Source organism: Miniopterus natalensis, chromosome 2 (assembly GCF_054644295.1).
Source record: "Miniopterus natalensis isolate mMinNat1 chromosome 2, mMinNat1.hap1, whole genome shotgun sequence".
Taxonomy (NCBI): Eukaryota; Metazoa; Chordata; class Mammalia; order Chiroptera; family Miniopteridae; genus Miniopterus; species Miniopterus natalensis.
The window spans coordinates 133,767,439-133,794,916 of record NC_142082.1 but is presented as its reverse complement, the minus strand read 5'-3'; the positions used below and the strand labels follow the sequence as shown (position 1 = coordinate 133,794,916).

The following is a 27,478-nucleotide window of genomic DNA, read 5'->3' as shown; positions in this document are numbered from 1 at the left end:
GAAATAAGCTCATTCACGTGAGGCACTTTGTTCAGTATATGGCACATGTTTTAAGTCCTCAATAAACGTTAGCTTCCTCATGTCCACTGAAGTAATAAAAACATAACATTTAGTTGTTGAGAATTCACTATTTTTTAAAATAATTGCTTTAGAATCTCAAACTGTCAGTGACTTTCCATGAGTGCTGTTTTGAACTAAGAATTCACAGTGTTAGGAAAAAATATTTCTGGGCTATAAATAGCTTATAAGAAAATATCACATAGCCTGAATGTTTTTGATAAATCAACATGGATTATATCAAATGCTAGCTAACTGAATAATAGTTACTCTAATGAACTGATCATGTACTCTGTGGATTTTGCAATAGTGTGCAGGTATTTAGTCAACAAGTTAGAGTCACAAATAATTTGATAAAATACAAAGTTATTATTTATAGTATGGAAAACTTGGTTACTTCTGTATCTGAATAATCACTACTGGGTAGACTGAATTATAAATCTGATGGGATTATAAATAATCCTTTTGAATGTGTCCAGAAAGGTTGTTAAAAAACTGTTATTGTCAATTAACCAGTATCTAGTTTTATGTCATTTTTTTTTTTATAAAACATCCCCTCATACCATTATTCAATTCTAATCAATTGTCTGCTTTCCCTCAGAGCAAAAAGCAAAAAAAGACAGACCTTTCACTAGCTGATTCTACAAAGGAAATAATTTAAAGTCTGCCAGTCCAGAATATCCACTGAGTTAGTTAGGAAATCAAAGAATAACACTGTTTTTCACTTTCTTTGCATTTCCCAGAAGTCAGCATTATTTATGGTAACACCAATTAAATAGACCCGTATAAAGATTTATCTTCTATTAGAAAACTTTAGTGATGCAGAAATCAGTGAGATCAAAATAATTACTTTCATGAAAATGAAAGAATCTGTTTGAAAATTTTATTGTTATATATAAAATTAAAAATATATATATTTGAAAACCTATTCAAACTACTATCCATGAGCAGAATAGAGGTTGGGGTCACCTTCCTAGCATTTTTAATATGCACCCTTGGGGGGTTTCACAATACGGCCAGAATCTCATGAAGGAGTGGTGTTTGTTTATTTGATAACACAACAGTTTGGGGCAATCTAGAGCTGTTATTCTGAATGAAATAAAAAAATGTGCTATGAAAAAATGAATTAGGGAGGAAATGGGGGGGAAATGTGCTGTGGAAAACTACACTGTCTCATTCTACAGCCACCACTTAAAGATGTCAGTGCACACACTCCATGCTTTGTTAATTCCGAGACATTTTGCTTTCCCCAGCTGGCTGTCCACGTACCCGAGTTGTTTTCACTTTATTCCCAGAGGAGCAGCTCCATCCTTTCCGATCGGGAAGCACTTTACATTCCTCTCCCTCAAGACATGGCTGCATGTGGCACCACCATTTCTGTTCCACGATGGAAGCTGCAGGAGACAGAAAACGCATTTAATGTCTCCCATTTGGGTTTGTAAATCCTCTGGGTGCACATTTAAAGAAAAAGCCACCAATTTTCCCCACCACTGGGTAGACTGGGTTTTGAGGCCTGCTGCTTTTTTTTTGTCCAATGGGGCTAAATCTAGATCTTCTGAGTAGAATAATTATTTTAATTTTTAATTTTACTTTATTGTGGTAAGAATACTTTACATGAGATCTACCCTCTTGAGTTTTTAATTGCGCAATACAGTATTGTAAACTATAAGCACATCATTGAAGGATTTTTTATGTGAATATGTATGCTTCATGAAAACTAATATATTTGAAAGAAACTAAGTATGTATGCATGCACTGATTTATATAAACAGATAAGCAAACAAGTCCCTGGCCAATTTAAAGTCAATATTTTTGAGTAAATGTTATCTTTCTCACAGTAGGCTGAAAATCAGAGGGCATTAGCGTTAATGCAATTTTTTAAATTTATTTTTTTACTGTGGGCAGTAACCATCAACCCAAGAAATGCACCATGCTAATATGAGCACTTAAATTATTATTTATGGTAACACCAATTAAGTGGCCCATATGAAAATTTATATCCTTTTGTAATTAGGTAAATACTCAGGTAAAGAAATTATTATAGCCCAGCCAGGCATGGCTCAGCGGTTGAGTGTCGATGTAGGACCCTGGCGATCGGGGTTCGATTCCCGGTCAGGGCACATGCCCAGGTTGCGGGCTCGATCCCCAGTCGGGGGCGTGCAGGAGGCAGCCGATCAATGACTCTCTCATCATTGATGTTTCTATCTCTCTCTCTCCCCCTCCTTTCCTCTCTCTGAAATCAATAAAGATATATTTTTTTAAAAAAGAAACTATTATAAAAATGCATCAAAATATTAACCAACATTTTATGTAAATTCTATCCACAACTAAACATTCTCTCATATGGTATGGTGTTAAGAATGAATAAATAAAGAACCATCCATGAGTTTAGAAAGTCATGCTATTTAATCATCTGTTTTCATCTTTTCTTTCCCAATTATTTAGACACACAGACAGACATCCTCAGCTGGCAAATCAATATTTCATGGTATCAAAGAAGCACATGAACTTGTTGGAACCGCATTATAATACCTTTTGTTACTAAACTACTAAGAAGTGATGAAGGGGAGAATCCCCTTCTTACTATCCATCAGCACAATTTACTAAGATCTTAGACCTCCTTTCAAATAATCTCATGTCAACCCCATAATTTATAGTGTGGTCCCTCAGAAGGGCCCCGTCAAACAGCATTATAGTGGGGTTCCCGTTCTAAGCAGTCCCCCGCAAGGAGCAATGTAAAAGTCGCACCATCCACGCAGGATGGAGCAGCTCGAGTGGTGCCTGCCACCTGCCCGGGGAAGCAGGAGCACTTGACAGTTTGTGACCGTTCTTCTATCTTGTTCTTGTTACAGCATCTGTGGAGTGCCACCACCTCGCAAGTGCCCGTTTTAACATGGTGAGCTGTACAAAAACAAAAGATGAGACAACATTGAGAAAGCTTGGGACACTTCCTCCCTCTTTACAATTAGAAGTGCATTAAATATAGCTCTATACGGGACCCACCATGCATGAAACTAGAACTGCAATGACGCTGACTCCATAATGCAGTCGATTTCTTTTCTAAAGGACCATTTGTGTCGGTGAATGCTTGGTGAGGCAGGAACAATTAGTGACTAGATTAAAATAAGCTGTTAGAAGAGTCTGAAATACAGAGGCAATACATGGTGCCTTCAAAAATGTGTTAATTTGCATGTAGCTGCTTTTTACACCTTTTTGTTCAACATGTTAAAGTAAAGGAAACCCCTGGACAAGGTGTGCTCCAATGGGCCGAGGGTTGATATAAAGGTTATGTTCTGGGGGTGAGTGTAAGGTCAGGCAGAATACCAATTTTGAAGAAGCAATGAAGGGGAGAATCCCCTCCTTATTATCCATCTGCACAATTTCCCTGGAAATGAACTAATAGGTTGATTCTTGAAATTGTTACTATTGTCCCAAAAGTTCCAGCCAGTTTCAGGATCCAAAAATCATTCCTTCCAGTTTTGCCTGAGGGGTCAACTGCCACCAAATGGCACCAAGTGCAGCCAGAACATGGGTGGATTTATATCTAGCCTAGAAACCCAGTCCAAAAAGCTGTGAGGTTCCCTGCCCATTTCATCCACCTTGCAGTAAGGCTACAAAGGTAAAATTTTTAGGTGATTGAAATGTGTGGACCTGACATCACATTATGATAAGGTTCTAATTTGCTGTCAGCAGTTTTTTTCCAGCATTTCTTCTTCAAAGTATTAACCCTACTGTGAAATGATAAAACAAAAGTTTCATCTGCTAAAAATAAAAATAGCTCAGAATCAAACATTTGTTGAAATACTATAAAACTGATTGTTATGAAAACCGAAATTTAAATAGAAAAAGTAGAGATCTGAAGTTGTTTAATGTTATAAACATATTGAGTCCCATTGTAAATGAGATAACCACATTATGCTTCTATGATATTAATCTTCCCCTGGGAGATGAACCACTGTGCAATTACTCTGGTTAGATAGCTTGTTTAGATTTTTCTTGTGTGAGAGAGCAAATCACACATAGCGTCCACCTCATACCTCCATGTGAGATCAAGAAACTCGGGTATGACATGTAGCTTTGACAGGTGATCCTCAAAAGAACTCTCAAGAAGCAAATACCATTTCCAAGGTCACAAAGATTTTTCTGCTATTGTAGATACAAATGGGGATTTTTCTGTGTTTGATTGAAACACAATGCTATCTCTACAAAAAGCTAAAAACTTAAGAGCCACACTACTGTTCCTATCCTCTCATGCTCTGGAAAATACTTTCAGCTAACGATGATTCTATTTGTTTTACTTTATTGAATACTTTTTTGTTATGCAAGTTATCATACTGTTTTCTGTACTGAGTAACATTTGAATGGAGTCAATACCACACATCAGGCAGGGCTCTAAGTCCTGGGGATGCAGCTGTGAATGAGAGGAACATAGGCTTGCCCTCAAAGAGCTCATAGTCCTCTGGAGAAAACAAATAACAATGCCTATGTTAATGATTCCGTAGGACAATATTAGATTTTTAAGTGCCTTGAATGAAATGCAGTATGTTATTGAGAGTGACTAAGCAGGGAGAGAATGTGTATTTAGCAAGAGTCTCAAGGAAGCCCTCTAAGGAGGTACCTGAGCAATGACCTGAGTGAGAAGGAGGCATCCATTATGAAGATCTAAGAAAGGAAGAGCATTCCGAAGAGAAGGAACTGCAGTGACAAGGTGCTGAAATGGGGAAAAGCATGGTATGTTCTCAGGATAGCCAAGATCAGTGTGGTTGAGCAATTGAGAGGTCAAGGAAAATGTGTAAGAAATGTAGGAAGATTGCCCTGCCTGTGTGGCTTAGTGGTTGAGCGCTGACCTATGAACCAGGAGGTCACAGCTCAATTCCTGGTCAGGGCACATGCCTGGGTTGTGGGCTCAGTACCCAGAAGGGGGCGTGCAGGAGGCAGCCGATCAATGACTCTCTCTCATCATTGATATTTCCATCTCCCTCTCCCTTCCTCTCTCTTAAATCAATAAAAACATATTTAAAAAAGAAAAAGAAATGTAGGAAGATCATGTAGGGGCTGGTATGCCACAGTAAGGAGATGGGATTTTACTTTCATTGCAAGGGGAAGTATTTGGGTAGAAATAGTATGATCTCATTAACACTTTAGACATTTGCTCAGGCTTCTCGTTAGAGAAAGTATTGAAGAAAGCAAGAGTAGAATCAGGGAAACCAATTATGAAGAGGTTGCATGAGTCTCAGTGATAAAAGATGGAACTTAGATTGGACTAACAGCAGCAGACTCGCAGAGAAGTAGCAGGTTAGGGGTATTTCGGTGTAGAGTTGGTTTGACTTGCTAACGGATAGGATGTGAGCTGTGAGGCAAAGAGGAATTAAAGATTACTCGTAAGCTTGTCCTGAGCAATGAGGTTGGTGGTGCTGGCAGGTAGCGAAGTCTTGGGGAATTTGGCAAAATATGCGTTGGGCTAGAATATCTATAGCTCTCTTTTCTCTGTGTTAAATGCAAGATCCTTATAAGACAGTCGAGTAGAGATATAAATCCTGCAGCATCATTTATGAAATAGAGCTTAGGGAAGGAATCTGGCTGCAGATACACACTCGAGATCTAAACCAATAGGTGATATTTCAAGCTACAGATGGAACCTAATTACCATGGAAAGGCTACCAACAAAGAAGAGAAGGGAAAGAACATCCAAAACCTAGATCTGCAATGAGGGAAGCGGCAAAAAAAAAAAAAGACTGATAAAGACCAGAACGTAAGGAGCGGGAAAAAGAACCCAAAATAAAGACATGGAAACCCAAGAATAAAATGTTTCAATGAGGAGAGATTGATCAGCTGTGTCAGAGGCTGCTGAAAGGTTCAACAAATGAAGAGAAATCATCGTCCCTTAAAAAAGTAGTATGAGGTAGTGGTTAAGAACATAGACTCCAGCCCGGCCAGCATGGCTCAGCGGTTGAGCACCAACCCAGCATCCAGGAGATTGCAGTTCGATTCCTGTTCGATTCCCAGTCAGGGCACATGCCTGGGTTGTGGGCTCGATCCCCAGTTGGGGGCATGCAGGAGGCAGCTGATCAATGACTCTCTCATCATTGATGTTTCTCTCTCTCTCTCCCTCCCTTCCTCTCTCTGAAATCAATAAAGATATATATATATATATATATATATATTTTTTTTTTTTTTTTTTTTTTTTTTTCTTTTTTAAGGTAGGCTTTTTTTTTTTTTTAAATATATCTTTCTTGATTTCAGAGAGAGGAAAGGAGAGGGAGAGAGAGAGATAGAAACATCAATGATGAGAGAGTCATTAATCGAGCCCGCATCCCGGGCATGTGCCCTGACTGGGAATCGAACCCCGATTGCCTGGATCCTAGGTCGATGCTCAACCGCTGAGCCACGCCTGGCCGGGCAAAGATATATTTTTTTAAAAAAGAGCATAGACTCCAAAACCAGGGTAGTTTGTTCAAATCCAAGCTCCTCCCTGGCAGTTGTGTGACACTGGGAAAGTTACCTAATACCTCTGAGTAGCATTTTTTCATGTCTTAAAGAATGATGTTAATAGCACAATCTTCATAGGGCTGGTTTGGGAATTAAATGATTTATGTATAAAGTAATTAGAACACTTCCTGTCTCATAGTAGCCACTCTGTGTTAGCTTGTATTATTGCTAGCATTTGAACTTAGTAAAAATCATCTTAGTGGCCTGATAGTCACAACTGAAGTATGTTTAGTTCAGAATAATATGTAAAACTGTACAGACAATTATAAAATTTTCTCTCATGGAGTTTTTCTCTGAAGGGAAGAAGGAAACAGATGCCGTGAAAGCATGCTTACTTGCTGGAATGGTCTGGTAGAGAGAAATAGTCAATATAGAAGAGGAAATGGGTAATTGAAAAAGAATGTTCTTGAGAAAGAAAAATGTTCTTGAGATTCAGGGCACCAGAGGGGTTGCCATTAGATTGATTTGGAGACCCTTAATCCACTTTACCAAGAGTGAAGGGCGATACATAGATACAGAGGCAGGTAGGTTTCAGTGAGTGGATCAGGTGGTGAGAAAATGAGGCAATTTCTTATCTGATTTCATCTATTTTTTCTATGAAATATGAGAGATGTTTGAGAATAAAAGAGTATATGAAGTAAATATCTCAAAAAGAGGAAAAGTAAGTTTACTGAGAAGGAGCAGTGGATCGTCTGGCAGCGAGTTGGCTGCTGCGCCCTGTGAAGTTGCAGAGGACACGGGAATGGAAGAAGGGGTGGGATTACAGAGCAGAACATAGATACACATCTCTGTGATGACAGATAATTTGGGATGCTTGGATTTTTTATAATGATTTAGGGAAACAGATGTTACTCATGAGATTAATCCTGCAAGTCTTTCAACGGAAGCCAGGTTTAAAATAATATTAGGGGTTCTTCAGATAGTGACGCTGTTAGGCAGAGCCCTGAGCTGAGACAGCTTCAGAGAGTTTGGAGGTGGCTAGGGCTCTATGGTCTTCCACAGGCTGTGGCAGCCAGGAGCACACAGTAGGTTCCACCAACCTCTCCCGAGAAAAAAAAAGTCATTTCAGCCCCAAGGCCATTTTACTGACTTTGTTATAAGGGAGATTTTTTTCATACACTGGAAAAGAATTACAAGTTAAAACACTTCATCTGATTTTTTTCCCCAATGCCAGTATCAAAATTTCGACTTTGACAAGAAAAGTAAGAGGATAAAGTCACTGTTGTCATTAGTGCTGTTCTCCAAGTATTTCCAGTTCTCTCCTTTCTGGGGACATAGGAGTACTGTATTTCTCCACCCCGTTATATTTAGATGCAGTGATGTGACTGACTTAGGCAAATGAAACGAAAGCTAAGTAATATAAGTCACTTATGAGAAGAGGGAAAGGATATCAGTCTTGAGCACAACTACTCTATGACAAAGGAGGCAAGACTATTCAGTGGGTTAAAGACAGTCTCTTCAATAAATGGTGTTAGGAAAATTGGACAGACGCATACAAAAAATGAAACTACACCATTTCTTACAATATATACAAAAATAAACCTAAAATGGATTAGAAAGTTAACTGTAAGACCCTAAACCATAAACTCCTAGAAGAAAACATAGGCAGTAAATTCTTTGACATCACTCTTAGCAATATTTTTGGGGGTTATGTCTCTTTAGGCAAGGGAAACAAAAGAAAAATAAACAAATGGGACCACATCAAACTAAAAAGTTTTTGCACAGTGAAGGAAACCATCAACAAAATGAAAAGCCAACTCACTGAATCGGAGAACATATTCACAAATGATACATCTGATAAAGGGTTACTATCCAAAACATATAAGAAACTCATACAATTTAACACTAAAGAAAACCAAATGAAGGACCTGAATAGACAATTCTCACAAGAAGACATACAGATGGCCAGTAGACATGAAAATATGCTCAACCTCACTAATCATCAAAGAATTGCAAATCAGAAACTACTATGACATTTCACCTTACACCTGTAAGATGGATATCATCAATAAATCAACAAAAGACAAGTGTTGGCAAGGATGTGGAGAAAAGGGGAGCCCCCCATGCACTATTGGTGGGATTTTAAATTGATACAGCCACTGTGGAACAATATGGAAGTTCCTCAAAACACTAAAAATATAACTATCATATGATCCAGCAGTCCTACCTCTGGATATTTATCTGAAGAAATCCAAAATACTAATTTGAAAAGAGCTCCACATCCCTATGTTTCTTGCAGCATTACTTACAATAGCCAAGATATAGAAGTAACCTAACTGACCATCTATAAACAAATGGATAAAGAAGGTGTGGTATTATTTATACAGTGGAATATGACTCACAAAAAAATTAACTCTTACCCTTTGCAGCAACGTGGATGGACCTAGAGGTTATTGTGCTAAGTGAAATAAATCAGAGAAAAACAAACACCATATGATTTAACTTGTATGTGGAATCTAAACATAAACAAACATAGATATAGAGAACTAATTGGTTGCCATGTGGGGGCTGGGTGAAAAAGGTGAAAGGATTATGAAGTACAACTTGATAGTTACAAAATAGTCACAGGGATATAAAGTACAGCATAGGGAATATAGTCAATAATATTCTAATAGCTATATATGGTGTCAGATGGGTACTAGACTTATTAGGGGATCACTTCTTAAGGTATATAAATGTCTAATCACTAGGTTGCACACCTGAAATTAATATATTGTATGTCAACTGTAACTGAAAAATAAATTTAAAATAAAAAAGAGCTGGTGTGTAATTCACCACATTTCTCCCTACCAGCCAGAGCAATCAGTTATGTTCTTGATAGTGGAGTCTATACCAGGCAGAGTCCCCAAGTGAAGAGACATGGAACCAAGTCCCCACCAACCACAATGGACCTATACATGAGAAATAAACCTTAAATTGTTACAAGCCTCTAAAATTTGAAGGTTGTTTGTGACTGCTCCAAAACTTAGCCTACCTTGGGTACATAGTAGTACTTTCTCCTGGATGTTTCAGTATATTTTCCCAAATGCATTAGTTGGAGAATAATTCAGTTAAGTATGATATCTCAAAGTCTGGATAATTCTGCCTTATTTGAGTCAATACAAAATAAGTATGCAAAAGAAAATGTTGTTTAGATATTTATATATTCAAAGGACTGTAATGAATTATTCCACAATTGGATAATTACACTGGCTAACTATCATATGAACCAGCAATCCCACTGACATAGACTATGTCAGAACTCTGGGAAGGAAGGGTGCTTCTTTCTTCTCTAAGGAGAAAGGAAGTGAAATGATGCCCACATGGTACAATGAAGAGAAGGATAAGGTAGAAGCTGCCCTGGGAAGACAGAGCGGCATGGCCCCCTTCAGAGAGCATTAATAATAAAGGAGCCCAGCCGAGCGTGGCTCAGTGGTTGAGAGTCGACCTAGGATCCAGGAGATCAGGGTTTGATTCTGGGTCAGGGCACATGCCCGGGTTGCGGGCTGCAGCCGATCAATGACTCTCTCATCATTGATGTTTCTCTTTCTCTTTCCTCCTCTCCCTTCCTCTCTCTGAAATCAATAAAGATATATTTTTTTAAAAAATATAATGGAGAACAGGAAGAGCAGGCCTGACAGACACAAGGCTTTTCTGTCGCAAACTTTCTCTGCCCTATTCATTGCCTATGAATAAAGTACTCAGACACACAGGCTTTGTTTCCTGGTAAGAAATGTTTTTTTGTGAAAGTGGACACCCCTGTCTTGTTCCTGTTCTTAGGGTAAATGGTTTTAGTTTTTGCCCACTGAGTATGATGTTGGCTGTAGGTTTGTCATATATGGCCTTTATTATGTTGAGGTATGACCCCTCTAGTCCCACTTTACTGAGAGCTTTTAATCAAAAATTGGTGTTGGATTTTATTGAATGCATTTCCTGCATCTATTGATATGATCATGTGATTTTTGTCTTTCATTTTGTTTATGTGATGTATCATGTTTATTGATTTGCGAATATTGTACCAGCCTTGTATCCCTGGAACAAATCCCACTTGGTCATAGCGTATGATTTTTAATATATTGCTGGATCTGATTTGCTAATATTTTGTTGAGGATTTTAGCATCTCTGTTCATCAGGGATATTGGCCTGTAATTCTCTTTATTTGTAGTGTCCTTATCTGGTTTTGGAATTAGGCTAATGTTGGCCTCGTAAAAAGAGCTTGGAAGTGTTCCTTCCTCTTGGATTTTTTGGAATAGTTTGAGGAGGGTAGGTGTTAGTTCTTCTTTGAATGTTTGGTAAAACTCCCCTGTGAAGCTATCTGGACCACGGATTTTGTGTGCCAGGAGCCCTTTGATTACTGCTTCAACTTCATCAGCAGTTATGGGCCTATTCAGTTTTTCTGACTCTTCCATAGTACTAGAAGTCCTAGCCACAGTGATCAGACAAGAAGAAAAGATAAAAGGCATCCAAATTGGAAAGGAGTAATACTATCATTATTTGCAGATGACATGATATTGTACATAAAAAAATCCTAAGAACTCCACCAAAAAACTACTAGATTTAATAAATGAATTTGGCAATGTAGCAGGATACAAAATTAACACCCAGAAATCTATGGCATTTTTATATACCAATAATGTACTCCCAGAAAGAGAAACTAAAAAAACAATCTCATTTACTACTGCAACAAAAAACTTTAGATACTTAATAAACTTAACCAAGAAGGTAAAAGGCCTATACTCAGAAAACTATAGGATGTTGCAAAAAGAGATAGAGGAAGATATAAACAGGTGGAAGAATATACCATGTTCATGGATTGGAAGAATTAACATCATTAAAATATCCATACTACCCAAAGCAATCTACAAATTCAATGCAATCCCTATTAAAATACCAACAGCATATTTCACAGATCCAGAACAAAGACTTTGAAAATTTTGGGGAAAATTTTTCCAAAAAAGATCCCGAATAGCCATGGCAATCTTGAGAAAGAAGAACAAAGTTGAAGGGAACACAATACCATATATCAAGCTATACTACAAAGCCACTGTAATCAAAACAGCCAGGTACTGGCACAAGAACAGACATATAGTTCAGTGGAAGAGAACAGAGAACCCAGAAATCAACCCACACCATTACGCTCAATTAGTATTTGACAAAGGAGGCAAGAACATACAATGGAATAAAGACAGTCTCTTCAATAAATGGAGTTGGGAAAATTGGACAGATAAATGCAAAAAAATGAAATTAAACCACCAACTTACAAGCATACACAAGAATAAACTCAAAATGGATAAAAGACTTAAATGTAAGACATGGAACCATAAAAATCCTAGAAGAAAACATAGGCAGCAAAATATCAGACATCTCTTGTAGCAATATGTTTGTTGATACATCTCCTAGGGCAAGAGAAACAAAGGAGAAAATAAACAAATGGGACTACATCAAAATAAAAAGCTTCTGCACAGCAAAAGGAAAAGGGAGCCCACTGTATGGGAGAACATATTTGTCAACGGCACATCTGATAAAGGGTTAATATCCAAAATATATAAGGAACTCATACAACTTAACAAAAGGAAGATAAATAATCCAATTAAAAAATGGGCAAAGGACCTAAATAGACACTTCTTCAAAGAGGACATACAGATGGCCAAGAAACATGAAAAAGTGTTCAAAGTCACTACTCATCAGAGATGCAAATTAAAACCACAATGAGGTATCACTTCACACCTGTCAGAATGGCTCCATCAACAAATCAATGAATGACAAGTGCTGGCGAGGGTGTGGAGAAAGGGGAACCCTCCTGGTACACCGCTGATGGGAATGCAGACTGGTGCAGCCACTGTGGAAAGCAGTATGGAGGTTCCTCAAAAAATTAAAAATTGATCTGCCATTTGACCCAGTGATCTCACTTCTAGGAATATATCCTAACAAATCCAAAACACCAATCAGAAAGAACTTGTGCACCCCTATGTTCATAGCAGCATAACTGACAATAGCTAAGATCTGAAAACAGCCCAAGTGTCCATCAGTAGATGAGTGGATAAAATCCGTGGTACATTTACACCATGGAATACTATGCAGGTGTAAAAAAGAAGGATCTCTTACAGCATGGAGTGAACTGGAGAGTGAAATAAGCCAGTCAGAGAATGACAGTGCCACATGATCTCATTCATATGAGGAATGTAATAAACAAAATAAACTCATGAACAAAATAGATCCAGAGACACAGAAGCATGGAACAGACTGAGGGACCTCAGAGGGAAGGTGGGGGTGGGGAGAGATTAATCAAAGAACTTATATGTTATAGGCATAATCCATGGACACAGACATTTGTATGGGGAAGGACTGGGGGTGGAGTGGATGCAGGGTGGAGGGGACCAATGGGGGGAAAAAGAGGACATCTGTAATACTTTTTAACAATAAAGAAAAAAAAAAGGATTTTGTGAAAAATCTCAGTCTTTGTTCTTATTAAAACTGAAATTGTAAAGTTTATTGTAAAGCTTATTGTGGGAGAATGAGAGTGGAATACTTAATCTTTTTAAAAACTGAATAGATGATAGGTAGATAGATGGATAATCTTGTACTGAAAGAGTTTGAAGGCAAAGGTAAGTAGAATGTTGACTGTCCAGTATTACTTTCTACATATATGCTGGTAGATATGCCAGGTGAGGTGAGATACCTCAAAATAGGGAAATGAAAATGCTAGCAGTCTCCTAAGCATAGCATGTATATACTTATATATGTAGTTTTCTCATTTGTCTAATGTGTATCTTATGATACCAAATGCTTGTGGACAAAGACGAATTTTTCATGTAAACTGCTCAGTATGTGTTTAATAGATGGTAAACAAACAATAAAGAAGGTAAAACTAATGCCTGTGGTTTTATTTTAAAAGGTTAATGAGACTGTAAGAAATTCAAGCAGTTACTAGAATTCTCTATACAGATTCAGAGAGAGCTCATGATAAACTAACCTAATCAAATAGTAGGTCCTGCCAAATTACCAAAGTAGGCTTCACAGACAATCAGTTAACATTGTAATCAAATGATGCAAGAGCCCCTGGAGAAAATTTAAATAAAAAAGAGCAAACAAATGTTTATTTTTTTATGTCAGAATTCCAAAGTTAAAAAACAAAACACACCTTTTGCTATTCTCTTATTTTTCCCTCTCTGGATGTGATTCATAAATACAAATTTGCCTCCTCCAATTTTGTGAAATGACACTAGAGATACACCAGTTTAATTCTTATAAAAATAGGGATACCAAGTCTTACCCAGCTCCAGTTGTGCCTTCCAAGCTTATTACCCTTATGTCATATTTCAGCAGTAGGATCATTGACCCTATAATGCCCCAGAAACATGGCCCGAAGAGAACTTAAGATTCCTAAATGTTTGCAAAGCTATTATGATTGGTATATTCTGGCATAAAGTCCTATAAGGCATTTTTTCCAAATGCTTTTTTACCTACTGAAAGAAACTTCTCCATAAGGGGGCAAAATCTGAATTGAATAGCATTTCATTTGTAAGCATGCATAGATTTTTTAACATTTTATATATATATATATATAATATATCTATACACACACATATTTATATGTATACATATATGTTAATATGGTCACATTTTATTCATCACCTGTGAACCAACTATAAATACACAGCTATGAAAAATGGGTTCATAATAGAATATTTATGCAAATCATTCACCTGGAGTAGAGGTTGCTGGCCTTAGGTTAATAAGAGCACAAAGTTACGCATATCATATTCAATATGTAAGAATAATTCATTCACCCTGAAAAGAATTTATGAAATAACAGTAATTGCTAACATCTACTGAATTTTCACGGTATGCCAAGCATTATTCTATTTTGCCATCACAGCAACCACTAAAGGGGAAGCTATAATTATCCCCAATTTACAGGTACAGAAACAGAACCACAGAAATGTTAAGTAGCTTGCCCAAGGTCATATAGCTAGTAAGAGACAAGCCAGAGAGAACAGTGCAGTCAGTTTGCTTTCAGAAACCATGACCTTGAACACTCTACTCTGGTATCTTTTCCATAGAGCTCCATGTATGCCACAGATGACAGTTTAGGAGATGTGCAGAAATGAGGGAAGTGTATCACTGTCCCCACATGCAATGCTTGGTGGCCTTGACAAGGCATGGGCTCTGGAACTAAAATACCTCAGTCCCCGCCTGTTTTTACCTATGCTATACTGAGTCAACCCTTAAACAGGGCCATTCACCTTGAAGGAACTGGTTGGTTCATGTCTAAATGGCTCCATGAGTCCTTATGAATACTAAATGAGATAATGTATGTGAAAATACTTTTCAATTGTTTAGCAAATGAAATGTTAATTATCTTAATTTTTACTTTTAAAGCAATCAATGAGTATTAAAACAATGTAGCATATATAAGCTACAAAGACAGCTGTTAGAACTCTCATAAAATGTAGATAACTTTCCCTAATTTCATATTTCAAAAAATCTATATATACTTGTGTTGACATCAGATACATGTAAAAAAAATTGAATCTGACACTTAAACTACAGAGACAGTAAATTTAGCATTAAGTTGTGAATTTGTACCTATCTGGTTTCCTCTCCACTGAATTTCAGTTCTTATTTGTATTCTGATTTGTCTCATTGATTCTGAAATTTTGTTTGTCTCCATACACTCCTATTTAATAGTTTTACCCATTTCAAATAGCTCCCCAGAGTCTGCATTATACCTTCTAAGCAGTAATAAAGTATCACCTACACGCACCAAAAAAGCATATAAAATGCCAGCGAGTTAGTGGATTGAGGTTGCTGTAAATCACTTTGAATGGAAAAAATGTGCTAAAACAAAAACTTTTTGAGACAGCTAATTTCTCACTTTAATTCATTAGGAAGAGAAAACAGGGCACATTTTTAGACTTCCTGGTGAAGCAATCTAATTAAAAGAAATGGTCATTTAAATAGCTCAATGAAATTTTAAAAATTTGCATAATTTATGAAGTCAGGATGACCAGGCAGGAAATAGCCAAGTGCCCATGACATTTTTGCAAAGCCTGTTTTCTGAAACTTCTCCAATTTTATATGGAAAAAATAAAATTATTGAGGAAAGACGGATTGGCACTAAAGAATAACCCTTATTAACAGTACAGTCGCTATTAACAAAAGCAAACTCTCAACCAGAGGACATCATCTATTTTAAGAGAAAGGCGGAACAGAAGATTTGCTTTTTTGAGAATTTGAGATTCATTTCCCCTCAGTTTAAACATGAACGTCGTGTACCTCCTCATTTTAAATGAGAACTGATATTGAGGAAGGTGAACCTCGAGCAACAGTGGTCTCTCTATAAACTGCCCAGCAACTTTAGCTTGCGAGGCCTGCTCTGAAAAAGAGCAACTAGACCAATCAAATCCATCCCTCAGGAAATCTGAACTAAAAGTCAGAATTTGCCACATGGAAATAGGCATTTGAGCCCAAAGGTCACCTGGCATTAAGAGTCAGATGACCGACCCATGGAGAGTTTTGTGCACCTCATGGTGATGAGAGATGGGGTCTCAGAGGAAGCAGACAGGAGAGGTGCAAAGAGGTAATGGGCAAGAGAGCAGGCAGTCCCCCAAGCTGCCTTGGTGTCTGCCCTTTGTCAGTTCTGCCTGAAATTTTTCCAGAATTCCTGAAATATTTTATGCAATAGGTTTCAATGAGACCCTTTTCCCCCTCAGATAACCCAATAATGTCTTTGTTCTTTGACCCCCAAAAATGTGCTGACTAGGGTGCTTTTCTTTTTTTAGTTAAGGATATAATGAACAAAGCTAATTATTAGCAGAAGTGTTTTTTACCCTCACTTGTTTTTTAAAATATACCTTTATTGATTTTAGAGAGAGGAAGGAGGAGAGGGAGGGAGAGAGAAAGAGGGAGAGAGAAAGAGAGAGAGAGCTAGAGAGGGAGAGAAACCAATGATGAGTCATTGATCGGCTGCCTACGGCATGGCCCCTGCTGGGGATCGAGCCCGAAACCCGGGCATGTGCCCTGACTGGGAATCGAACCATGATCTTCTGGATCATAGGTCGATGCTCAACTGCTGAGCCATGCTGGTTGGGCTAAAATTAACTCTTAAGAGCAAGAGACAAGTTTCCACCTTCAAAGTACCCAGGAAATTCACAATCCAGCAGCCACACTTCTTCCCTTAACCTCATAGTGAAAATTGACATTTCAAATGATGATCCTAAAGACTCAAAAGACTATGAGTGTTTCTAATGACAAAGGTTAAAAGCAGATTTCTTGCTTAATCCCAAATTACACATGCACACAAAATGTGAAGAATGAGAATACCCCCAGTTCCTATACACTATAGGAGTCACACCCTTCTTTAATGATTAATAAATTTCCTATAAGTGATTCTAGGAAGGAGGGCAGCACAGCCCTAGTGCTTTTTGAGAAAAATGACAGAGTAGAAAGAGCAGTGAAAAGAAAGATGGGGTATTTGAGTCCTAGTACATAGTTCTCTGTCCCTGAAGAGTGTAATCTTGAATAAGTCAATTAGGTCTCTGGGTCTTTTCCCTCAACTGCAAAATAAGATATCAGACTAGTTATAGAGTTAATTTAGAATTAAAGATTCCTTCTACTTCTAAAATTCTATGAGTTTGTGACATGATTTAAGTTTCATTATCATGGGTACTATAGATTAAACCTATCAGAAAATGAAAAAGTAAAACAGATTTTTTTAATCACTTAAGACTTACGTACATTAACTCCATTAAGTCACTGCACCAAATGAAAACCTGAGAAGGGAGTATAGGAATTTTATATTTTGGATATATTTTTTATCTCTATGAAGTCATGAATCTTAACTGCACAGTATAACATTCACTATAAAATCAACCAACATCCTCATATTGTTTTATGTACAGAACAGTTTAATTACTGCTGATTCCATGAGAGAAACCAAGTACAAAAGGTATCCTAGCACAGTGGTTTGAATGAGGATTCTGAAGTCAGATAGTTTAGGTTCAAGGCCCAGCTTTATAAGAGAGTGCCTATCTACTCACCAAGTCTCTTTTTTCTTTCCTCTTGGGCACACAACTAGACTATATTTTCCAGTGTCCCTTGCATGTGACACATGGAATGTGGGCAGAAGTGCGTTATACATCCTTAAGACCAGGCCTATGAAAACCTGCTCCATTGCCACTCTCTCTTGCCCTTTAAGTTAGATGTCAGTGCCAAAGCTGACTATGAATAGCCACTATCAACCTGGGTCCCTGAATGACTGTGAAGAGGAGAGACCCATCCCCTGACATTAACTGGCTTCATATACTCCAGAAGCAAACTTAGGCTATGTTAAATCAATGAGATTTAGAGGTATATCTGTTAGAATAGCAAGTATTAACTAATATGCAATAACATCCCTATTAATGGACCTAGGAAGGCATCAGGTACAGTCCAGGGGCCTCTTAAGGGAAATTACAGTGAGCAGAAAGAGCAGTGCTATGGTCTGTCTGTCTGTGTCTCCCCATTACTCATATGATGAACACCCCGTGCCTAAGATGATGGTATTAAGAGGTAGGACCTTGGGAAGGTGATTAGGTTTAGTGTCCCTAAAAAAGAGGCCCCCAAATGTAGGCTCACCCCTTCTGCAATGTGAGGACACAACATGAAGTCTTCACCCCAGAAAAGGCCCTCACTTGACCATGCTGGCACCCTGATCTTTCACGTCAAGCCTCCAGAACTATGAGAGATAATTTTCCTTTGTTTATAGGCCTCCCAGTTTTTGGTATTTTGTTATGGCAGCTCGAATGGACTAAGATATGCAAAGAACAAAAAAGATGCAATTTGAAAAAATTATTTTGCCTCTTTATGCTTCAGCTTCTCATTAATAAAATAGGAATTATAATATCTATCATAAAGGGATGAAATGGGGATCAACTGAGTCAGCATTCATAATGATGCTTATATTTGATAAAGAGGAAATGTTAGGCATAATTATTATGGAGGCTAAGAAAACCTTACTTAGACCCTTGAAGCTATTTATATAATGCAGATATCTAAGAGAAAATCAATGACTTTTAGAGACTTTAAAAATAATAAAGTCTTATTTTGACATTTTACAAAAAAGAAATTGATGGTTAGAAAACATCTAGACTATTCACTAGTTCAAAACACAGCATTAAGAGTGTGGAAGATCCATAATTAGAATTCAGCTCTCTTAATTCCTAGTTCAATGTCACTTCCATTACCTACCCCCACCTCTCTTTGCTCACCAAATTCCTCCCATTCTGCTTCCTGTTCACCTTAATTTCTCTCCCTCCTTAGCAATGTTTCCTCTAGTGACTCAAGTTGGGCATCCTTAGCATCTTTTCCTAGCATAACTGTGAGGGATTTCTGACAGGCCTCCCTACTTGCTAGCAATTTCCTTTCACAGGTATAAACACACACATTCTACCATGGTAGATCTTTCTAAAGTTAAGCCCAGGGTATCAAACTATTCTTGGCTCTTTATTATTCACAGAATAAATTTCAATTATTGGGTATGGCCCAAGCATCCTTCCATCAACCCATTTCTGACTGTTACAGCCTCTCTACCCTATGTGCTCGGTTGCACCCTACACTCAAGTCATAGAAACTACGTTTAGAATCATATCTTTGCTCAGGCCACCTCTCTTTCTTGTGTCATTGCCTCACTTTTTACCCCACCAGGAAACGTCTACCCCATCTTTTAATTTCAAAATATCACAACACCTACTCTATGAAGCTGTTAATCAAACTCTCGGGTAGACTAGACCACCCTTCTCTCCTCTGATGAACATTTTCTTACTTTTTTTCTGCAACACCTCTAACACTTTTCTATATTTACTCTTTATTTCCCTCTATTAAATTGTGAGGCCCAAATTCATGATTATTCATCTCTGATTCCCCAGCTTGAGGCACAGTTTGAGATCCATGATAGAAGAAAATCAATATGCTTGTTGAATAAATGAATAAATAAATGGTTTACCACAAGAGTTCTCAAAAAAAGGGAAAAAAACCCCAACTAATCATGTTTCAAGTCCAGGCTTAGATTAACTTACTGGAAATTGTAAAGAAAAAACCACCACCACCAACAACAACAAAACCATTCAATCTTGCTATTTTATGGATATGTGCATATGTGTGCTTAATTTGTCCATTCGGAGAGCCACATATGGTTTTGAGAGGAGAGAGACACTCAGACCTGGATTGGGACATCAGAAGCCCTAGGTTCTATTTCTAGTACTACCACAAATGGACTATTTAATCTTTGGTAAATAGGTTAATCTCCCTAGGTCACAAATCATCACCTCTAAAATAAGATAGGAGAACTTTAATATCATATAGTAAAGAAAAAAATGTAATGTCAGCTAAAAGTATTTCAACCATTTGTTGCATTTGTCCAATAAAGTGAAAGTCTGATAGAATCAAAGAAAGCCTATCCATCATAGAAGCAGTGTGACATTGTATTCTGGCCCAGGAGATCTTGATTTTGGCCTCAAATTGGTCAGGAGAATTCTTTGAAAAATTATTTTATTTACTTGAACTTTAGTTTCCTCAACTACAAAATTAGAAAGGTCTCTGAGTTCCTTTTCTGCTCCGAAAATGTATTACACGGTGTGCTATGTATAAATCTAGATAAATAGAGGCATTAGAGTCATTTACTTTTAGGAAATCATTATCCCCAGAGAGAAGAACGAACTTCTATTTCCCATATCTAATTTTGCAGTTTCATAATTCCATACTTTTCTGTATACTAAAAGGTTTTCTACATGGAGTGTTCTTTGAAGCTAGCAAGACACCTATAAACAGAACAAATCAGTATTATTCAAGAATGAATGAAATCACTGCCTTTCAACAAATTTTTTCTAACACATGGAAGGTTTGCTTCGTACCCCATGATTGACATCAAAGGCAAATTTAGGTTATCTTTCCTCTACTTCAGCAATTTCAGATGGAATACCCAGGTTCTGCGTGTCACTCTAGATCAAAAGCATACACATCCTAAATCAAATTATTAAGGAAGACTAAAGGGAGCTCTTTTTAGGTTTTAGAAGAAAGATGCCAGTAGCTCTTTGAGAAATTATATTCTGTAGTACCTATTCACTGGGTAAGGATTTTATACTGTCATATCAATTATAATTTTTTTGTTGTTGACAGCTTTTGAGAATGTCCTCTTTAAAAATGACTTTATAATTAATTCATGATGTGAAAATCAAATGAGAATAGAGAAGTAGCAAAGAGTAGAATGAAGACCACTGGTTCCCGGCCAGTTGGGAAATCTGTCCACCTTTGCACCCCACCGCTAACTAGCCAAGAGATCTCTGCCAGCTCGTTCACATGCTGAAGGTCTAGCTGTCATTAAGTACCAGGTGGAGGGACCAAAATTCTGCCACCCTGAAGCTGCTTTTTGGGATATTGATTTTAAGCTGCTTATTAACAAACAAAAGACTCAGAAAGAGACTTTGACACTCCCTCCTTCCCTGACCATGAGATTCAGACAGAAAAACCTGCTTCAGGAAGGAGATCTTAGGACACTGCCTCCGCCTAACTGGAATAGGAGCTTCAGGCAGAAAGGTGCCCGTTCACTAGTCTCCCCTGTGCCCCACTGTTTCTGAGCTGCTAGCCAGGCTTCGCCTGCCATGTGTGTTCACTTTTCCTCGGCTGCCTGTATGTTGCCCATTCTCACTTCTGAAATCTCATCCCCCATTCCCCTCCTTCCTTCTTTGTCCAAAAATGTCTTATATATACCTAAGGTTGCCTGGCTGTCTTTGGAACTTTCATGGAATGACCTTGTCTATGTGAATTCCCCATGCGCATATATTACATTTTGATTTTCCTCCTGTTAACGTTCTCTGTTAATTTGGTTATTAGCCCAGCCTGGAAGAACTTAGAAGGGAGGAGGAAAGGTATTAATAGATTTTAGGCCCCACCCAGGCATTGTGCTATCTCCTGAGAATATAAAGCCAAGGGCATAAGCATCCCTGCTTTCAGGGGCCTTAGAAGGCAGTGGAGGAAGAGAGCCGTGCACACAAGAAGAAAAAGCAATAGAGGAGCCATGATGGAAACCACCGCCGAACATGCTAAGATTTAAACACAAAACAAAAAGTTATTTTCACCCAGCGAGGGGCAGGTACAAGAAGAGACATCAGGAAAGAATTCATAGAGAACATGATGCATAAGCTGAAGTTTTCAAGATGCCTGAACGCCAGCCAAGTCACCTCAGCAACACTGGCCTCGCTTAGTTTCCTGAACTGGACCAGATGATCTCTAAACCCCCCTCTGGCTCTAAATTTTGATAATTTTATGTACATCTTTAATAACAATATAGAAAGGTATATGTTTCTGTTTTGTTTACATATGTATATATTTAACCAAAGTATGTACATTATCCAGAACCCTCTATTAAAATATTTCTGATATAAAGCTTTCTCAAATACTTATTTTGCTTCTTTAAACAGTATCTCTCAAATACCATTTAACTTTTAGGTATTAATCTTGGACATGATTATAAGCATCCAGTCCTGGAGTGGGTTGGAAGTGTAGCTCTATGCAGATGCACCCCCCAAAAAAACAAGACATAATATGAAATGCAGCGGTAAGTGAATCCTGACCAAATCACACCCCAGGAATTTATTCTCTTGTAAGTGTCCCTGGTGTTACTTTGTTCTTTTGGTAATTTGCCTTTTTCTCTTGAAAGTGAAGTTAGCATGCACACTGACATGCCCTCCCGGGCACCATCCGGCCAATCTAATGACTGAATCCAAGGCCAAAGCAGCCTCCGGTGGGAGGCAGCAGAGGTCTGGTGGCCACAACGGGAAACCAAACGAGCTGGCTTCTACACAGCGGTTACTAGCTGTGTGACTCTGAGCAAGTTACTTACACCCAAGCTTCAGTTTCCTCACCTGGGAAACAAGAATGTCAGGCCTATTTTATTTTATTGGTGGGAAGATTAAGAGAAAGCAGGTAAAGCTCTTAGCACTGTGCAGCACTAGAAGGTGCTCGGTGACGACTGGCTATTGTTACTATCATCATTCTTACAAGTCCAGGGACTCGTACTATTCTCTGCAAACATTCTTCAGGATGAGAAACATGACGGGTGGCCATGGCTTTCAGTGAAACTAACTTACGGATCTAGTCCTCAGCAAGTCACCTTCTTACCTAAAAGTCAGTGGAAAGCACACACAGTTGCATAGCAGGTGAGAACACAAATTCTAGAGCCAGACTACTTGAATTCAAATTCCAGCTCCAACACTTACTTACTGCCTAACCTTTGACAAGGTCCTTAACCAGACTAGTTTCCTCATCTGTAAAAATAGGAAAAATCACAGTATCTACCTCATAGCATCGTTGCAAGGATTTAATTACTTAATATATATAAAGTACTTGCAACAGTATCGGGTGACAATTCTGTAAATGTTTGCTATTGATAGAAATAACACTTTACCTAACCCCTATGGAGATATAGGAGGTAACGTCACCAAGGTGGGTTTGACGGTGACTTCTTACCTCGGCAGGTGAAACATTCTCCTGAAGCCTTCCTGAGGCAAAGGACAACTGAGAGCTCATTCTCCAGGGCCAGAGAGACCCACATTAGAAAGCTGGCCTGCTGTGCGTCACCTTGTTCAGATCATTTCACTCCAGAGTCTCAGGTGCCTCAGTCATAAAATGGGAATAACAGTATCTGCCTAAAACTGTTGTGAGAGTGAAATGGGACCCCGAATGTAAAGCGGCTGACTGTCTCTATACCTTTCAGGGTTTTTTTAAAGGCTCAACCTAAGGGTTAACTGAATTTGAGCCACACCCTGACCACTGCCCTGCACTCTCTCTCTAGCCTAAGGGGCAAGGAAGCTGCTCCAAAAAACCTGTGAAGCGATTCTGCGACGAAACCCTGACTCTGGAGCCTACTAACCTCATTATATCCATCCCCCAGTGCTGACCTGGCCTCCCACCCAGGACTCTTAGCAAGGGCCCCACAGGCTCCTGTGAGCAGTGTACTGACAGGTACTTGCGACTGTCCTTCACTTTGCCTTTGGTATCCAACCCTGTGCCTTCCTGTCATGCATCACTTCAGTCATTCATTCGTTTAACGTGTATTAAATGCCTTAGGTATGCTAAACACAGAAAAGCCAAAGTCCCTGCCTTCAAGGAGTAGATAAACACTGAACAAACTATGATGTAGCTGGGAGGCATTATAGGGGACTGATTCGGGGTATAGGATGTGGAATTCGATCAGTCCCAGCCCCCTTGCTTATTAGCTGTGTCTTGAATAAATTACATAACTGCCCTAAGCATCAATTTCTGCTGCTGGGAAATGTGAATACCAATGTCCACTTGTAACTAGAAGAATAACCCTCCTCCTACACCACCCCCCACTCCCCCCCACCCCCCGCCTCTGGGAATTTGCTCTAGACCAGAAAAAAAAAGAAAAGAAATAATTTTACCAGTTACCCTTCTGCTTACAGAGACTGATGGGAGAGGATAGGTTGCTTTAAAATGTAATCTGTTAAAAAGGAAGAAAAAAGTTACGTTTCCAAAGCTTTGGCTGATCTTTCTGTAAATAAAAGGTCACCACCACATCTCTGATTCCTGAAAACACAAAGCGAGGACCCCTACTGGGGAATGAGCCATGCTTGGCATCACCATGCTTAGCTCTGTGCCCTGTGTTCACTGTGGTCAGGTACCTTTGCATATTATGTTGCATTTGAGGCAACATTTTTTTCTTAAATTATGCTTAAAAGGTAGTCAGTGAGAGAACTACAATTTTTCTTGTCGTTAATAGTGTGTGTACACATGTGGCGGGGAGAGAGAGAACGAGGGGGAGAGAGAGAGTGTAAGAATGAGAGAATTTAATCCAATAATTACATATCTGAATGCTAAACAGAACGCAGAGGTATATCTTAGTGAAGATATGCACACCGGTAAGGGGACCCTCAGAAGAGATAAAAACTTGGAGTGACAGAGCTCCTGTCCTTGTAATTTATTATGCAAATCAGGACCTATTTGAGACTAAAAGGGTTTGCTATTAATGATTATGCTGCAATAATGGGTGTTAACAGGTTGGATGCAAAGTGGGACATATAGCTACAGCAATGCTCACCCTGAGGTGTTCTGCTGAAGCTTGCTCTTGCTATGGTTTTATTTGACACTGAATACTCAGGCTTTTGAAAATGGGCTGGTATGAATTATTATGTCCTATGAACTATCCTGGTGAAGATACAGGGACACTAAAAGCAGTTGGTAGGGAACAGGTTTTCCTATGTGGTGCTACAAATTTTGCACTCTGAAAAATCAGTGGCCGTCCCTTTCTCTGAAAAGCCTATAGCATGCGGTGGGCTTGAGGCTTGTCCAGGTTCAATGCAGGTGGTTTCCTCTGGCGCTCAGAAGGCACTGCTGCTGCATCGGCGCTGTTTGTACTGGATTGTTCTTCTTTGTTTTGTGACTGCAAATATTAATCCTCACTATGATATCATCTCTATTAATGAAGGGAATGCAGCCCAAACTATATTGATTTTAGGCAAAACTCCATTACCAGGGGTATAAATAATATTGTGCTTAGAGGAGTGTCTGAGGACATCAGATAAGGAGTGTTACAATATGAAAAATCATTAAATGAAATGAAAACAATGTCAAATATCCCAGAACAAAATGTAAGTAATTCCAAGCCACAGGGCATATGGAAGAGATGGAAGAGATCAGATTAAAATCAAGGTGCTGAGAGGGAATAAATAGCAACAGGCCTGCCTGTGCTGGGGCAGGTGTCACAGAGGGAAGAAAGTGATACTGCAGGGACCTGAGCCCAACATCAGTGAGATCCAGTAAGAACCAAAAGCATTCATGTCTTCGAGGAACTGCAGAGCTTGTAGGTGGGGTTAGAAAGGGAACGAGTGTGAAAAGTGGACAACCAGGAGGGCCTTAATGTCCTCTCAGCTTGACTAAACTTGAGACAGGCTTTTACCAGACTATAGGCCCCTGACCAACCTTGACCTTACAAATTTTGTGATCACAAATTCTTCCTCTTCCCCTCTGAGATGTACATCCTCTCCCAGTCTCTTGCCAGTTTTACAACCCAGGAATGTCTTTCTCAAGCACCCTAGAGCAATCCCCTGGGAATGCAATGCAGTCTGCGAGAGGGGCGGAGCCTAACTTCGATATGCACCAATTAGCACACAGGATGGTCTACACAGTGGCCAGTCTCCTCAGTGTCCTCCAGGGCCCTTGCACTTCCTCAGCCCAGTGTTTAAGGATCCTCCTGCCTTTTATTCCAATGGAGTTGAGTTCAATTTCTCTTCCCTTTTACAATAGTCTTGAATAAAGTCTTCCTTGACATTTTAAAAAAATATATGTTTTTATTGCTTTTAGAGAGAGAGAGAGAGAGAGAGAGAGAAACATCCATGTGATTCACAAACATGGACCAGCTGCCTCCCGCACACTCCCTACCGGGGATCGAGCCCACAACCTGGGCATGTGCCCTGACCAGGAATCTGGTGACAGGATGATGCTAAACCAATGCCAGCCAGGGCATCTTCCTTGCCATTTTTAACAAGTGTCCAGTAAACTTTTTCTTTCACAGGGGCTTACTGTAGAGCATCTACTCAAACCATCGTAAGTTCTAAATTAAATTTGCCTGACTAGGATGACTGAGTTCAGAAGCTCCAAAGGGCCTCCTCCTACCCCATCATCCAAAATAATCTCCTCACCAGCTTGCAGAGGAAACAGTCTTTCTAACGAGGAGTCAGCCTCCCCTCTACAGTCAGGGATGAAAGGCTGGTTGAAGTAATGCTTCAGTGTGAAAGAACTTCAGTGGAGTTAGCAGTCAATCAACATAAATGGGTCATGATAAGAGCCTTTCCTGTGTGGACTGAGAAGCAGGAAGCCTGAGGACAGAAGGAAGGACAAAGGGGATGTGGAGAAGAAGAAAAGCAGTAAAGTGAGGGTGAAGACAAACCTCACAGGAGTCACAGCCTTGCCCGGAGTCCGCCTCATCTAACTCCAGCAGGGCTGGGATCAAAAGAAATTGGGGGCTGAGTTATTTTTGCCATGCAGCTGCACACACAAGCCACACTTGGCTTGATTAATGAAGATGTTTAGGGTTTGTTTTATTAAACGCTTCTGACTTCTTGTAAAGTAGCTTAGATTTTTAGAATATCACCATACTTGAAATCTGACATTGTTCTTCCACTTTTCTTCTATGGCACGCATCAGGGGGATGTGTGTATGTGTGTGTGAGTGTGTGTGTGTGTGTACCACAGCCTCAAGCAAAGCAAAAATTACCAATTCTCCTTCATTATAGATAATGCTATTTTGAAAGAAAGGAAACAACCCAGCCCTCAGTGATAAGAATGTTAGAAATGAATCATATATATATATGTGAATATCTTAAAGTCATTAATGAGTCTTAAAGGAGAAAAATAGTGTAACACAACTATACATTACTACAAAAAATAGATTGTATTAAATAACCTACAACCAACACAATAACTGAGCTAAAATAACAATAATTGATACTGTTATAATAACCTGGTTATTAGTTAACAAGAAAGGAGAAAAGGGGAGACTAGATAATATAGCCGTGCCATTTGTATAGCTTTGGCAGGAAGCTGCAGTTATTGTCCAGGTCTAGTCCCCGCAGATCGCTGGGGCAGGGGACTGGGCAATAGACGCATGCCCAGTAAGGTCTGGGTGAGGTGGGAAGATGCTGACCTGTCAGCCACACCTGGGAGCGAGCCAGTAGCCAGAATAGGCGTGGCCACTGCAAGGGCAAAAAATCTGAGATACTTAACTCCTGAACAAAGGAAGTTCTCTCTCTCTCTTGCTGCTGGCACCTGACTCCTGGCTTGAGGGGCCCTCACACTCTGCATCCACCCACGTGGCTCACAGCCATGTGGACTCCACACCATGGACTAATGGACTTTAGCCTGATGCCACACTGGATCCAGCTCCAGCATGGAACAGA

General features: G+C 39.1%; 1 protein-coding gene across 2 annotated transcripts in view; it reads right to left on the bottom strand.

Moving 5' to 3' along the window:
* The window catches only part of TAFA2 (TAFA chemokine like family member 2), a 413,277-nt gene that overhangs the window by 39,853 nt on the left and 345,946 nt on the right, over positions 1-27,478 (bottom strand). For both annotated transcript variants that reach the window (XM_016224437.2, XM_016224439.2), the window contains exons 3-4: positions 2,806-2,958; positions 1,327-1,451 (exon numbers count right to left, since the gene is read on the bottom strand). In XM_016224437.2, coding sequence (XP_016079923.1) covers positions 1,327-1,451; positions 2,806-2,958 — 278 coding nt within the window. The remainder of the gene's footprint in view (positions 1-1,326; positions 1,452-2,805; positions 2,959-27,478) is intronic.